The sequence below is a fragment of the Agelaius tricolor genome, unplaced genomic scaffold (genome assembly GCF_023055355.1).
Source record: "Agelaius tricolor isolate 1412-34295 unplaced genomic scaffold, bAgeTri1.0.p SCAF_2, whole genome shotgun sequence".
Taxonomy (NCBI): domain Eukaryota; kingdom Metazoa; phylum Chordata; class Aves; order Passeriformes; family Icteridae; genus Agelaius; species Agelaius tricolor.
This window is the reverse complement of record NW_027269262.1, coordinates 34796329-34812056: the sequence shown is the minus strand read 5'-3', so window position 1 is coordinate 34812056 and position 15728 is coordinate 34796329. Positions and strand designations below refer to the sequence as shown.

Here is a 15728-nt window from a genome sequence, read left to right as displayed (position 1 = left end):
CACAAAGTTCTTTGATATGGAATTGAAAGAGACATTTTCATTTCAAGAAAGAAACCCCAAATGTAGAATAGTAGAAAAAGTCTTACCTCTCCATTTTCAAATGTGATTTCTCGAACTAGTGGTACACATTTGTCTTGTGTCCATGCATAAATCAAATCAAAATTGGTTAGTGAGCCTAAATACACCATATCTGGAGCATTTTCCTGTTGAAAAGAAAAATACAGTAGGATGAGAAACAGTAAAAATGACATTGCTGCCTACAAAGATTACCTACTCAACATAAAATTACAATATTCATACAAATATTTAAAACAAATCTTACACCAATATTCAACCTTGCGCATGCAAGATTTCTATTAAATATGTGATAAAAGTACAAACAGAAAATAAATATTACATACAATTTATGCAGTTAACTCCAATTTATAAGACAATTCATAAATAATCAGAGATACTTTGTTTTCAAATTAGGGATGCTTCAAGTAAGGGCTACTTAGATTTCTGCTTTCTGCTAGGCTGAGAAAGAATATCTCCACACCTAAACTAAATGCAGATAGTGAGATGCTTCAGTGAATGCTGATAGTTACAGAGACTCATCAAAACCCTCTCCTAACATCCTACAGAGCTCGAAACTGGTATTTTACATTTGCTTTTCCAAAGAGATATGAATAAATAATAATTTTCCTTTATTTGCTAGTAGCTTTAACTTGTAATTCAGTGCTAGCATCCTTTAATTTAATTACAATTTTGGTTAGCGTGAAGTGAAGCATGACTTCGCAAGCTGCGGCCATGATTAAGCACACCTTAATTCAGAAATGCTGTATAAATTAGGTAACTTCATAAATTCTGTGGTTGGAAAAAAATAAAAATGCCTTGAAACTCCCTTCCCTCTCAGGTCTATTTGCATCTATTTCCTCTTTTGTAAGTAGCTCTTTTCATACAGTAAATTTGAGAAAGGAGCAGAGTTTTAGATAGTATGGCTCTATAAAGCAATTCTTGCAGGTTTTCTTCTGCACTGAATTTTTCTTCCAGTAAAACTATGTTTATGAGAGTTTAACCCACAGTTAATTTTATTAATTATTTTTCTTTTTTTTTTTAATTAATAGAAGAGCTCTTAACCCTTGTGGACTAAGGCATACAAGACAATTAAGTAACAGTCATAAAAATAGACAGTAACTGTCACTTGCTTTGAAAAACATGAAGTGTACCAGCTTCAGAGATTTTAAAGTTCTACAGAACACACATGATGTGTTGACTGCATTAAAAAAAAAAGAAAGATTAAATTTTTTGACACAGATATTTCAAACTATAGGTTTATGTTCTGTGCATTAACTGTTAACATGTGAGACAGATCTTTTTCACTGGCTCAGAAACACTAATTTCTATGATCCTATTCCTCACACTATTTAGTGATGGAATAAAACTAAGATCTGAGATGCAGTAACATGAATGATCTGAATACAGTCTCCATTTTTTGGTATTCACATATAATCACAAGAATCAAAATAAAATACATAGTTACACTTACCCCTGGTGGCTTGTAGATTACATTGTCTCCGCTAAATCTCTCTGCTTTTGAAATAGCCCTACAACAAACCAACCAGTAAGCATGTCTTGGTGCAGACAAATAAAATAACTGAGATACCAAAATTCATGTTTTAATTTTTTATCATTTCCTTACTTCTTTTTTTTAACCTCTTCACAATTTGAGAATTAAAATCCTTAATTTTTAAAGTAAACTGTAAAGTGACTTCATAGAAACTTGGCCTGCCTGGATAAGAGGGCATTAAGGGAGTCAGCAAGACGCATCCCTAAGATCAGAAGTCTGGACTAAAGGCAACAAAGTGACAAGTGATAAATGCCAGGATAATTTGGGATAAAGACTATCAAAGAGTTAAAGAAAAATCTTGAGGAAGCAAAGAAGAAGGTGGATTCTTGTTTGCATTTACTCTTCCTATTCCACTGTTTACACTAAGAATTTACATCTCCTCTACCCTGACAGAGAAGGGCTTTGAGATGTTCTACAGGCACAAGCAATGAGAAAACAGAGGGCAAGTGAGCCCCCACTGCCCATTCTACCCTCAGAACACATCTAGAGAGAAGACACAGCATGCAGTTTCTGGCCAGTGATGACACTGAAGCAAGTGTTTACCTCTAAGATACACAATTCCTCCTTGCTATTCAGTTTACTATCTCACCTTGGTAAGTTCCTCTATTGCCTTTAAAATATTTTACCCCAAATCACAGCAAAGTGCCCTGAAAGCTGCTAGTTTGTACCCCAAAACTATCATCTCTTATTCAAGTAAGTTGCAACAGCTGTGCATCCAATGAAGGAGACAGAAAAGTAAGAGAAGTCAAATTATCTGAATTTACCTCACTGCAAAATGAACTACATCTTCCAGGGGGCTGAACAATTTATAGTGCTGAGAAAACTACAGACATCATAAGGCTGAACTCAAAGTACCTCTGTTTTATTGATTTCTTTTGATCCAATTATCTTTTCTTATCACATACAAAAGGTGCCTTGCATCAGTTATGTTACACCACCAGTATTTGCATCAGTTTAGAGATGTGTATTTTAAAATGCATTTTTGTATTCCCAACATGACTCTCCCCATAATGTGAAATGAGCCTTCCTAGTGACAATCATGACTGAAGTAAACCACTTGCATCCCAAATAAGCCTTCATGGAATAAGAAAGTGAAGCCATAGAAGCCACCTGCACAATCACTGCTTGCTAAGCTGATGATAATCTATAATGAAATACATGCTCTAGGCTAACCCTGTGGTAGAACCCAGAATGTCCTCTTCTGTGTTCTTCCACTCCAGTAGCTGCAGCTATGACTGATTTTTTTTTCAGATAACTCAAATAAAGTGGGGACATGATGTGAAAATCCCAAATGCCTGAAGATACACCTTTTAAAAACAACTACTAAAATGGAAACATTTCAGTTTGCATTTTGTCTTTTTTTGAAGCAGTAATGTACAATGTGAATCTCTGGAAAGCACACAGCCCCCACCCCCCCCCCCGCCATATTTACTTGCTAATGTAAAATTAAAACAGTTCCTAGATTTTTCACTTTCTGCCATAAATTACTTATAGTTCATCATAGCCTTTTAAGATGAAAGTATTTTTTGCCTTTTTTTTCCCCTGTTCAACATTCTCTTCCATGTTCACAAATATTACAGATTCATTCCTCTCTATTTCTAAAATCTACCTAACGATCTCTTAATCAGATTCTTCATCTATCTCCTCCTGCTTACAAGCCTTCTTTCAATAATCTTGTTCTGTGGTCACTTCAGATCTTAACAGAACTGTAAGGACCACTTAATTTAAGAACAGTTTTAAGCATCAAAATCATCTGCAACTAAGTACTATTAACAGAGTTTTTAAATAAGCTATTACAACTACCTAAAGACAGAATAATTTTGGCATAATGGGACAGTTCTGCCTTGACAGAAGTTAGTCAAGCAACTATGCTCCTCCTGTCAAATTGATTGTTTTACTTTAGCTTAAGAGAAATTTGAACATGACCACTCATGTAACCTCCCCAAACCAAGTAGCTGTTGAACTCTGTCCATAGCAAAACCAAAAGTCCTTTCCAGGGGCTGTTAGGATGCTCAGTCAGAAGAGTTCAACTGATCAATGCCAGCTCCCCATGAAGAATTTTGCTATATATAATCTGAATAAAAAACACTGATCTGTAGCCAGCATCTCCCTTGGAAGTCTTTTCACATACAATTTTTAGGAAGTTGAAGAGCCTCAGCTACTGAGAGATGAAAACATTTAGCTCCCAAGGCTGCTGTTGGGAAGGCTGCACTTTAAAACACCAACAGCTACAGGCTAGAAAGGGAATGGGTGTCTGGAGATAAGAATAATGATAAACCTGCTGTGCAATCTGTATTTACACAGGCAGGTTATCAATAATCAAACTGTGATCCATTCCACTATGTCTGCTTATTGTTTATATCTGAACAAAAAATAAAAATAAACTCCCTATAGTACTTATAGTACTTCAAGAACAGTGCCCAACAACCAAGTGCTAACACTGAGTTGTGGGAAACTGCTTCTCATTATAGGCAATTGACAAACAGCAAACCAAAGATGAACAGACTCAAAAAACAGGAGAGTGAATGTTGGAAGTAGTGCTATCTTACTAATAATTTTTAAAGTTATTTTTGAAAAGTTGAATAAGGGGCAAAAAATAATTTCAAATTCTAATAGCAACTCAGAGTGGCTGTGCTGAGAACAAGGATGGATGCAGCCATCAGAAAACACTTGAGATAATGGCACTCACCAAGGATAAGACTGACAGACCTACAGATTTACAAGTCATGGCCAGGGCTGCTTACACAGTCATAGCACTACCTGACTGGGGACTGAAGGAAGGGAGAGCCACATGCAACCCTGCATTTTGCAAACACTCATACCTACAAACTATTTTTGCAGACATATTGGAAGAGGCATCAGGGACTGACAACAGGTTTTGTCTGAACAAATGAAACATCCTTGATACATCCTCTCAGTTTCTCTGCTATTCTCCACTACATCCAATTAAAAAAAAACAAAACTCCTGAGGCAACTCTATGCAGCTTAAAATCTGGCATAAACCATGCAAATTCCTGATTTTGCAACTGTGGGTAGACTGGAAACCACTACAATCACATTAATGACCAATCACTTCCAATTGGGCAGTGCTGGCACATTAAACACTGCAGAATGAATCTAGATTTTAATATGCTACTTAAAAACTGAATCACTCCCAATCTATTCTTCTTCCACTGAATATTTTGAAATACCACTGTAAATCTGTACAAGGAGAAATCTGAATCCCTGTAGATTTTTCTTCCAGACTTACACTGTGTAGCTCACCAATGCAATTTTCTAAGCTATTACACTGTGCAGTGACATAAAACTTGCATGGAAAAGACCCAGGCACAGAAATTAGGTATTTTGGAACAAGGTCTGCTCCCTAACACCAAGAGGAAATGAATAAGCAACTACATTCCACAGAGAATGAAAAAACCCTCTCTCTCTAATAATGCAGGTTTTTTGGGACACAAATGTCTACTATTCCCCCACCCAAACCTCCTCAGGTACATTTCAACTATACTAACAAAGAATGGTAAAAAAAGAAAAAGGAAGCAAAAAATAAAAATTTAATTTCACAGCAAACATTAAGGCTAAGAAGAGTTTTATCCTTCTATCCCTCCAGTGTATTTATCCACTAAGGTTTAGTCTCTTCAGCTATGCCACACTGAAAATAATAAAGAAGTCTATTTAATAAAATTACATAGACCTCATTAACAGAATTTCAATAATGAAGTCATGAAATCAAGAAATTTCAAAACTTACCCAAAGGCAGAGAGGAACACACAATCATCATGCAAAATATTCGCTACTCTTTCAAAGGTTCTGTAATTATCAGAGTCCTTTTGCTCAAAGTACCCAATAATATTTCTTCTGCTGCGCTGTAAAAACAAAGGTTGAATTATAACTTGCATCAAATTATCAAAAACGGTCATTACTACCTACAGATATTAAATAGAGAGATGCCATTCATTCAACAGTCAGTAAATGCAGAAATGATTTCTTTTTTGCCTTTCCAATATTCAGAAGAATCCTTGTGAGTATTTTTATGATGAGGAATATTAAAAGTATCTTGTCAAATACAACACATGATTCTTTTCAAATTTTTAAAAGCAAGATAAATAACTTAGCAGTGGAGTGAATGCAGCTCAAAGTGACTACACTAATTTTTAATATTGCAAGTGATCCACTTTTCCATTCAGTTAAAAAAAAAAAACCACAAGGTACTCACCATTCCACAGCTCAACATTGAAAAAAAATTCGGAAAAGGAATAAAATTGAAACACTTACATCAAGAGAACTAATTTCTTCCAAATCCTGGACCTCCCGAATAGGGTTACTTTTCTGCTGCCTGATGTAATCTGCTATTGCTGTCACAGATCTCTGGCCCCTGTATTCCCTCTTCATCATCATGCCATTCCGGAAGAGCTTCAGAGTTGGGTATTTGCTTATCCTGTACCTCTGAGCTATATCAGCTAAAAAGAAATTAAGAAAATAAAAGCAAAGCCCTACAAATACAGAAATATACTGAAGATGGTTTCTTATGCGTATATATGTCTGCCTGTATATGAAATCTCTGAACCAGCAGTTCTGTATCTTCAAGCAACAAGATGACAAAACAAAAAAAAAACCAAAAAAAACCCCAAAAAAACACCCCAAAAAACCAACCAACCAAAAAAACCCCCAACAAAAACAAACCCCCCAAAAACCCCCAAAGCAAAAGCACCAAAACCCTTCACACCTATATGCCTCCCATGTACTGATTGTCATAAAGGAAAAAATTACCAAAATCTGCATTAAGCAAAGACTCAGCTTGGTCATGTATACTCATTTAGTACACTTCCTACAAACAACTAGGAAGGCAAATTTAAGAGCATAACAAGAACATGAAAATCTTCAAAGCTTGCCAATCTCAATTAATTAACTCACTTGAGAAAATATTGATAAAATAAATTGTCTCCTATTTTTCTTCAAACTTAGGATTTTCACCTCAGTTGCAATGCTGGAAATATAACTGTCATGTCTAAAATGTTTGAGAATGTACACCCTGAGCAAAGTATTTTTTGAAGGCTGTGAAGACCAGAAGACTGCTGTTCCACTTCTGAGATGTTCAGGTTTTGAACAAACACAAAATTCCAGGTTTCTAGATTAAGGCAAACACCTCTCTGGTCAACCAGTATCATCATTCCCTCCAAGACAGGTCTTCATTCACATCTGTACATACAGTCCAGTCTTCTTCCAGACTTGGACCACACAAAGCTTCACACAACAAAGTAACATGTGATTGGCATTAATCTAGGATAAGAGCACTAGCTATTTTCACCTTTATCTAACAGCTCAGTTATTTATTGATTCACAAGACTTACAAATATTAAAGAATAAAACCAGAAAGAGGCCTTACAGGAAAATTAAAAGAGCAGCAAAGAAGAAAGCTAAGTAGAAGCAATACAAGTTTCCCGCACATGTGCATCCTGTGCCCTTACAACCACTACTAAGGCACAAATGTAGTTCTTCACCATACCCCACCAGAGTTCTTAACATGCCCCTTTGTCCCTCTTCCACTTTGCTAAATCATTGGGACACAGCAAATTGCAATAGGTATTGCAGCTAGTTCCCAGCCACATATTGATGGGGAAGCTTACACATAACCAGCAAGTGATTCATGGCACATTGAGCAGGATCCAGCTGCCTTTGCTATGGTGTAGAAATTTGGTTTGTGCATCTCCAATATTCAGCAACTTCTTTAATCAAAGTTTTTAAGTATTTAATAGCTTTGAATGCTATTCCCCCTTTCAGATGTGGCTGAAGTCCTGCAAAGAACTTGACAATTTTATCAGGAAGAACTGAAGAAATGAGGTAACCAGATATACTTTGGGTTCTTAGGGAAGCAAGAATAAAAACAAACAATAAAGACACAGTATGTAATGTTAGATAGATTTCCAGAAGCACTTTCCTTTGGATTTTGCTTTGCTTAATTATTCCCTCCTGTTCACTCCTCCCCTGGAAATAAATCTAGAAAAAAATAAAATCTCACAGACTCTGTGAAAATTATTTATCTTCTTTTACAGAGTTGGGATGCAGTTTACTTATATCTCTGGACCTAAACTCAACTAAATGCCCCCCAAATACGCCTACCTTCCCAAGCTACTTAAGCATTTGAGGAGACTCATTCCAGTCAACCACACCCACCACACTTCCCCTTCTTTTCTCTCTCAAGGAAGGACAGAGGTGGTGAATTCAGCAGACTGATCTATGCTTTGGAGACAGAGAAGTTTTATTCAGTTGACAGAGAGAGGAAGGCATTGCAAGTGTGGCCTGTACACATATCCTTACTTTTCATGGACTCCTTACAAGTCACAGTGTACCCTTCACGTCACCTGGATTAGCCCACAGCAGGAAGGCAACCAAATGGGGTCCATGAGCACATGTGGCACAGTACTGAACAATGTGAGAACAAATCCACTCTGACAAAAACATCCCTTCTTAGCTATATATTTACCACAAAGCAGATTTGCTTTCTATCTTACACTTATTTTTTTTTTAAGAGAATGGAGAAGTCTAAATTCCAAGCTGCTAGAACAATACTAATCCTATTTGCAGCATTAGTTACTGAAAACAGTCTATGTACAAGTTGCACAGCTTAGATCAGTCTGAGAACTGAAAACAAAAAAAAACCAAAAACTGAAAACAAGAGAATAAGAACCAGGTCTACTCCACAAAAATGTTCTCTAACATCTCCCAAGCAAACTTCAAAGCTTCACCAGCTTAGCCCAGTTCCTAAAAAGCTTTGCATCACTATAAAACAGCACAGAATTCAGCCTATCAATTTTGACTAAGAGGCCTTGACTTGTTTCCTAAATATCCCAGAAGTGCATTTCTTAATGCACTAATTACAGATAAAATTAAGGTAAAACATTTTATGTCCCCAGTGAAGAGTACTTTTATTTCAAATTAATACAAATTTCTCCATGGAGGATGTCAATATATTCAACATTAATGAACATTAGATTAATAATGTTTTCTTCCCTTAAACTCTACCACATTTTAGTTAAAGTACCCAAGAGCTGCCTGCAGGAAGGTGGCAAGTACAGCAGGAGAGGAATCACTTAATATTTGCTTGGCAGAAGACAAACAACATCTGCAAGCCAGGCATTTGCTGCCCTTCTCCCTGCTGACAGAAGGACCTTTGGTCTGACAGTCCCTGAGTTGGTCCAACCTTGACAGGGTCTGACAAGGGACAAGGAGCACAACGTGTCAAGGTTTCACAGAAACACACTGAGATTAGTGACTCCTCCTGTTACAGACCTGCATAGCAAGAGAACACCAAACCCCACGCTTCTTTGTCTTGCAACATGGACTTCTCCCTCATGTTATTTCCACAGCTATAAGAGGATGCAAGGGTTGAAGAAGGGGCATTCAGAGGGTCAGGCAGGTTCTCCAAGTACATGCAGGTTCTGCAGTACCTAAGGCTGTGGATCTTCATCAAGGGCTGAAGTTGTGTAAAAATATTAATGGCAATAAATGCCCACTGTCCAAGCTGAATTCAAACATTATTTCATAAGTCAGTACCTGCATGATCTTTACAAATTACATTGAGATTCCATGAATGCTGATATTTGAACTAACACAGAGAAATGACACTCCTACACAAGTAAGTATTTGAAAACCATCTTTTTACAAAAAATAAAATGCAAGTACATGAAAAACCGTTTGAATTAATTCAAAAGTCAAATAGAGTAAACCTTAAATGCTTCATTAAGCCCTGGCACTTGATACAGGAAGAGTTAGCATAAGCAGTGCAACTACAAAATTATATTCTTTTTAAAATTGGAAATACACAATGCAAATACATGGAATATTGTTTGAGCTCATTCACAGATTGCATTAGTTATAGTAAATCCTAAATTAAATTTAAAAATATTTCCTGACATTCCCACTGCCAACTTTCTGATGAAAATGATGAAAAGAGGTATTTGAAACAGACAAGGGCAACCTACCTAAAAAAAAAACAACTCTCCCAACTACAACTTTATGACTTTTTATTTTCTTCAGATATGAAGGTACCTAAAAGGAATAAGCCTTGTGTTTGTATTTTGCTGAATTAATCATTAAATCATAAATCTAGTGTTTACCAGAATAGTTTCACATTAATTATGATAGGAAGCTACTGACATACTTGATCATCTTCTCTTCTACAAAACAGAAACTTTGATCACAGCAATGACTGCTGGATTCAGATGATTCTCCTCTCCATTTTGCATGTTTACCTGTTGACATTCAACCATTTCCAAACTGCCCAGACTTTTTTCCACTATTCATTCTGCCAACTCCAACACAAATGTCTTGCAGTTGCTCAGTACTCTTCAGATATGCATTGATTGGTACTTCTCCTGAGCAAAGCTCTGTCTTACAACAGGGAAGAGACAGCAGCTCTTGTTTTGAAACAAACTTTTATGTGAAACCTGACATTTACACTCATGTTTTTTAAGACAGTCTCCCACGTCACCTTCTGACGCAAGGATCTGAGCAAGATCCTCTAAGGAAGTAGGATTTGTGAGCCATATCTCTATGGATCATTTGTGATCCATATCTCTATCATATCTTGTAGTGTCAGCCATTTCTCCAGAGCATTGTGTGTTCCTCTATTCAAAGGAATGCCAAAGCCCATTTTTTGGGGTGTCAGGCTTTTCTCGTGGTGTGTACACACATTACCCAAGCCACAGCTCCAAGCAAGCACACAGCCAGTGACTTGTTTCCCAGAATGCTTCAGACTCCACCATTCTAGGTTAACACCACAAGTCACTATCCAAAATTCAGCTAGCTAGATATCAGATTACATCACCAAGAATCTCAATTCCACTGCCACCAAGTTGAAATTAAATGTACAATGAATAAAGTGTTGTAAAACTGCACTATATTGAAGAAAGCCCCCACCCACAATGCAGCTAAGAAGGTCCTTCCCAGTGAAGGACCAGCAATATTTACAAGGGTCACCATTAACTTAGTACACTGCTCTAATTTTTCAGGGCCATAATTCACACTATGACTAAACAAATATTTAGATTTTAAATCTACAGGACTGGTTCTCAAAAAACATGTCCAGTAGGGTTTGAACAATATTGATAGTTATCCTAAATGCCTACCTCATCATATAAGGCAGCACCTGAAGAATTCACATGCTGAAGAGAGGACTATAACAGCCTGAAAAGTTATCTGAAAGAAAATCAGAGTTTCAAAACTCAAACCCTGTAAAAACTTCTGAAAATACTCAGTGTCCCTTTTTCTAGAGGAGAGGGGAGTGGTCTCTTTCTGTTGTCTGAGAAAGAGCAAGCACAAACCCAAGCTACTGCATTTCCTAACTTTGGTGTTACATGATGGTGGTAGGAGTTGCACAGCTACATATAGAGAGAGTTCAAATTTTCTGGACCTAACACCAATCTTTATTTTGTGTGTCAAATCATCTTAAGTCTTCCTCACCCTTCTGCAATATCTTCCATCTCAAAAATAACAAATCCTTTCAGCTGTTTATTTGAAGCTGGAATGACCAAATGAGTATTCTGCTAGCTCACCTGAGATCAGTCAACATCTTTTGAAGTCCCTCAGGCTACCCACTAGGGCACACTACAGATGACAAATGAAGTCTGTCTTTGATAGGTACCTTTTACTTTCATAATACACCATAAATTCTCCCCAGTTCAACTACTGCTCTTGTGACACTTGCAAGAAATCATAAGCCCTGGTGGAATACTCAGAAGCAGAATTAGAAAGGAACTTGGGAAAGCATATAAACTAAGCATCCTACTCCAATGATTGTGATACTGGTGACTGGTATGATGGACCAAAACAGGTAGGAGGAAAGCAATCAATATTCTGTATCAAACTCAAACTCAGGTAACAGCAAATTTAAACCACCTTCTGCTGCAAAGGAGCATTCACAACAGTCATGCCTGCTCTAAGCAGGGCCTCATCAGCAGGCATCCCATAATCTTCTTTGACAGACTAACAAAATCACTCTCCTAAGGAGTGCCATCAACAACCTCTCCAAATCACTTACACTTTTTATTTTACCCAAAGATAACTCTCTCAGACTGATTTTTTTTTCCCAAGCAAAGTGATGAGAATGCAATGAAATCCTCATTCCTGTTTAGAGGTTCATTTAGAATTCCTTTAAGAACTTCCAAATTTGTTATCATTGAATTCTTTTGCTTACCAAAGGCACAGTAGCAACACAATCTCATCTCTGCAGCCTAACATTAGCAACATGAGCACACATTGCAGGAACAGCCAGTCACAGAGAGCAGCAGCTCACAAAATTTAGGGAAAATACCACTCCCAGAAACATCTGGAGTGGAAGAACAGTTCCCTAAACAGTCTGTCCAGCTGTTAACATCTCCTTACATACCCTCAGTGAGAAACTGATTTATGTTTGGAGGCACAAAGATCTATTCAAACTAGCTACTATTTTTTATTTAACTCAGAAACCAAAAGAAAACATGGTGCACTAGAATCAACCCCCCAATATATATACTTCAATTGAGAAGAATTTTGTACCACAGCTCCTAATGCTGAATTTAGAGAAACTGTCCAAAATATAAACTCTCCCCCAGAGAAACATGAATTCTAGATTGCAATATCCACTCAGAGAGAACAGAAACATAGGAAATCTATTGTACCAAGTGAGTTTTCAACACTGCTGCTTAACATAAATTATTAAAACACCCTGAAACACAAGCAAGAAAAAAAATCACCCAAAAAACCCCAAACCATGAAGCAAAACCTTCCTAATAACATCTATGCAGTAAGATCTTCTGTAATTTTATATGGAAGAACACTTTTACCAGGTATTACTTGGATGAGAGGTGTCTAGTATTTAGGATAGCTGAATTACTAAACTGAACATACCAAAACCATCAAAGATTTTAACAAGACACAATGTAGCAGAACTCAGACATTTTTAAGTTATAAAAGGATGTGGTCTTGGAAAAGCAAAGAGTACCTGCTTTAACTACCTGCTCCAGATTTACCTTTAGTCTATGTTGCACACCAGCTTAAACACAGCCTGGTGACTTTGCCTACATATTTCAGGTATAATTATCTTCTACAATATTACCAACTAGTGTAAAATATAACACATACAGAGGCTTAATATAGTGTTAATATGTATATTTTGTATTTTATCACATTAGGGACGGTCACTTTCCAGAAAAAACATTTTATATTGGCAATAAGAGCGGACAGAATGATGGTTTTGTCATTAGGCATCAAACATTTGGCAGTTCATCAATAATTCTCTTTAATTTGCTTTACCCTCAGAAGCTGGTGTGAGCTGTTGGGCCCTGCAGTGTGCTTCAATAATAGTGCATTAAATAGAAAGTATCTATGCCTGAGTAACCATTCTGAAAGCTGGTTTTGAGTGGCCAGAAATCAGCTATTTGGATTCCCTACAGAGTCTTGGCCTCAAAAAGAAGCAAATCATTTGTAATGCAAATAATCCACCATCTCTAGAACAACATTCTAACAGCAAATTACTAGTGGTATGAAATCTACAGACATAACAAACCACCAAAATATTGACATAAAACCTCTAGTGTTGTTAAAATATGTAAACACATACAAAAATATAAAGCTAGAGTAAAAAAGTCCCGAACCACTAACAATCTCAACACCAGCATTCAGCAAAATATTACAGCAGGGACAACCTTGATAATACAGTAATATCTGCTTTATTACTAAAAAGCTGCTATTGCACACATTAAAATCCAAGTTAAAACACCTAAAACTTTAGGACATGCCAAATAATTGTGTGCCATAAAATATACCATTGTTTAAAACCCAGCAAATAAATACCAGAAACTAGGAATGAATGACATGCACAACTCTGTTATTTCAATTCAAAAAGGCAATGTAAATTGCCTGTCATTAAAGGATTTTATTTTTAATTCTCACATTTTACATCTTCTGCAACAGCAGTCATGCTCATCTACTTAAATTAAGGACAAAAATAATGAATACAGAGAATTAATGGTGTTCCAGAAATATAAAGAAAAACCAAAACTCCTGGCTGCCTCCTACTACTTAGCCCCACTACAAGCACTCCCAGGAGGGATGACAGTCTCTCCTGTAGCAACTCCTCCTCTCAGCTCTCTGTAACAAGCACCAGTTACCTTAATTCAAAGAGCATATGAGAAGATTAAGCAGCAAACATTTAAAGCATTTCAAACACTTGGTGGGGGACAAAATAAAGTTTTCTTGACTACAACTGCTAAGACAAGAACATCTCATAGCTAAACACTGGGCATCCAGCTGCACAGATTCTCTGAGTTATTCAAGCAACTGAAGCTACAGCAAGGACTTCAGCAGTTAATTTAAACCTCGACTAAAAAACACAACAACACAGGCTGATTTTACCATGGTCTTTAGTGAGAACTTTATAGAAAGTTTTGTTGTCATTATCTTGACATGAAAATATGAGCCAATTTCCAGTGATGCTTGTCCTTACAAATTAACAGTTTTGTAAAGCCCAAACAGTATAATCAGTATTGATTAAACTGAATTTCTCTGTTAATACTCTTTGGGAATCATAAGCCACTCTTAAGAAATTATTCCTAGAAATGCTGGTCTCCAAGAAGCATAAAATAACACAGCTGATCCAACAGTGTAATAAAAATCCTGGTACTATCCATTTGCCTTTCAATGTGCAGCAGAAGTTCCTCACATTTTACTTATTAAGGGATTTAAAAAGAACTTTAGGAATTAGTACCAGCATAAAGTAAGATATTGCATATAATTTTCATGTCTGGGCATGGGGAAAACCCAACCCAAACAGGGAACTGTTTGCTGACATGTGTAACAACAACAGAGCAAAGCTCTGATCCCTGCCTGGCTGTGTGAAAGGAAACTTACAGCCCCCACCATGACTCCAAGGTGGAAGGAAGATCTGATCAGAACATATTCTTCATGCTAGCAGTGGAAGGTTACCCCTTCCTTTTCTTGGTTGTGAAGACCTGCATCATTTGTTGCACTAGTGCTTCTCTGACATGTGAATGAGCCAATTCAATTTATTATCACAGCCCTATTTTCCTCATTAAGTAAGACAGGCTGAACTGATAAAATAAAAAAGGATGTTGATGGATGCGATGAGAATGAAACATTGGAAATTGCCCTGACAAATTTGGAAGGAGAGGTTTGTTGATATATTAAAAGCAACCCTGGGCTAAAGGACGGGCCATCTACAGCTACACTTTGCACAGCTATTTAGCATATTTCTCAATACAGTTACTAACTTGGTAGCAGGACGGCACAGAAAAACCTAAATCAAGATTTACTTACAATGCTGATCACAGTCTACTCTAGCAAACACCACTTGATTCTTATCTGGATATTCTTCTTTGATTACATTAGAAGCTTCCTCAAAAATAGGATGCAGCATTTGGCTGAAGCGGCACCTGTAAATAGAACACAAAATCATGACTTCAAAATATCACTTTGAAATATTTCAGTTGATGACTACTGGAACATTTCAATCTTTGAAGGAAAAAGAAAAAAAGAAAACAAAGAAAAGCCATTGAAAAAAATCACATCTACATGTAATCATCCCAGTAACTGAGTGGATAAAAATCAGTTCAAAAGTAACTTGAATTAATCAGGTGCAGAAAAAAAAGTAATTCTGAAAGAATACATAGTTCAAGATACACTCCCCTGCTTTATCTCCCTAGGCAACACCATTAATCAATTAGAAGCCTTTAGGAAATATATTCTATTCAGACAGTATGTTGTTAATTTTTTTCTACCTGAATTACCCCATGGAAAGTGATTTTAAAAATGTAGTAAAAGTTGTTCCTTAGATTGTTGAGATTTAAATATTCACCAACACCACCTTCAAGAAATATCATGGGTAATTTTCTGTGGGTCAACAATACAAGTTATAAGTATTATGTATTATATTATTGCTCAGGTTTGGCAGAATTTGAGCAGACTACCTTTACAGCAGCAAGAACAAAGAGAACCCTAAGGGTCCCTTCTTCCAGTAATGTCAGATTTTGATGTAAATTTTCTCTTTTTGCCCACAGAAAAGGTGGTAGGATTGTAAAGATGCTTCAGTGGCTTTAGGGAGTTTAGGGTAACAGTAGTGCACAAG

The 15728-nt window shown here is 36.7% G+C and overlaps 1 protein-coding gene across 1 annotated transcript in view; it reads right to left on the bottom strand.

Annotated features, from left to right (window-relative positions):
• The window catches only part of ERP44 (endoplasmic reticulum protein 44), a 47594-nt gene that overhangs the window by 9905 nt on the left and 21961 nt on the right, over positions 1 to 15728 (bottom strand). The window contains exons 4-8 of the mRNA XM_071455885.1: positions 14921 to 15036; positions 5882 to 6066; positions 5357 to 5472; positions 1529 to 1586; positions 87 to 203 (exon numbers count right to left, since the gene is read on the bottom strand). Coding sequence (XP_071311986.1) covers positions 87 to 203; positions 1529 to 1586; positions 5357 to 5472; positions 5882 to 6066; positions 14921 to 15036 — 592 coding nt within the window. The remainder of the gene's footprint in view (positions 1 to 86; positions 204 to 1528; positions 1587 to 5356; positions 5473 to 5881; positions 6067 to 14920; positions 15037 to 15728) is intronic.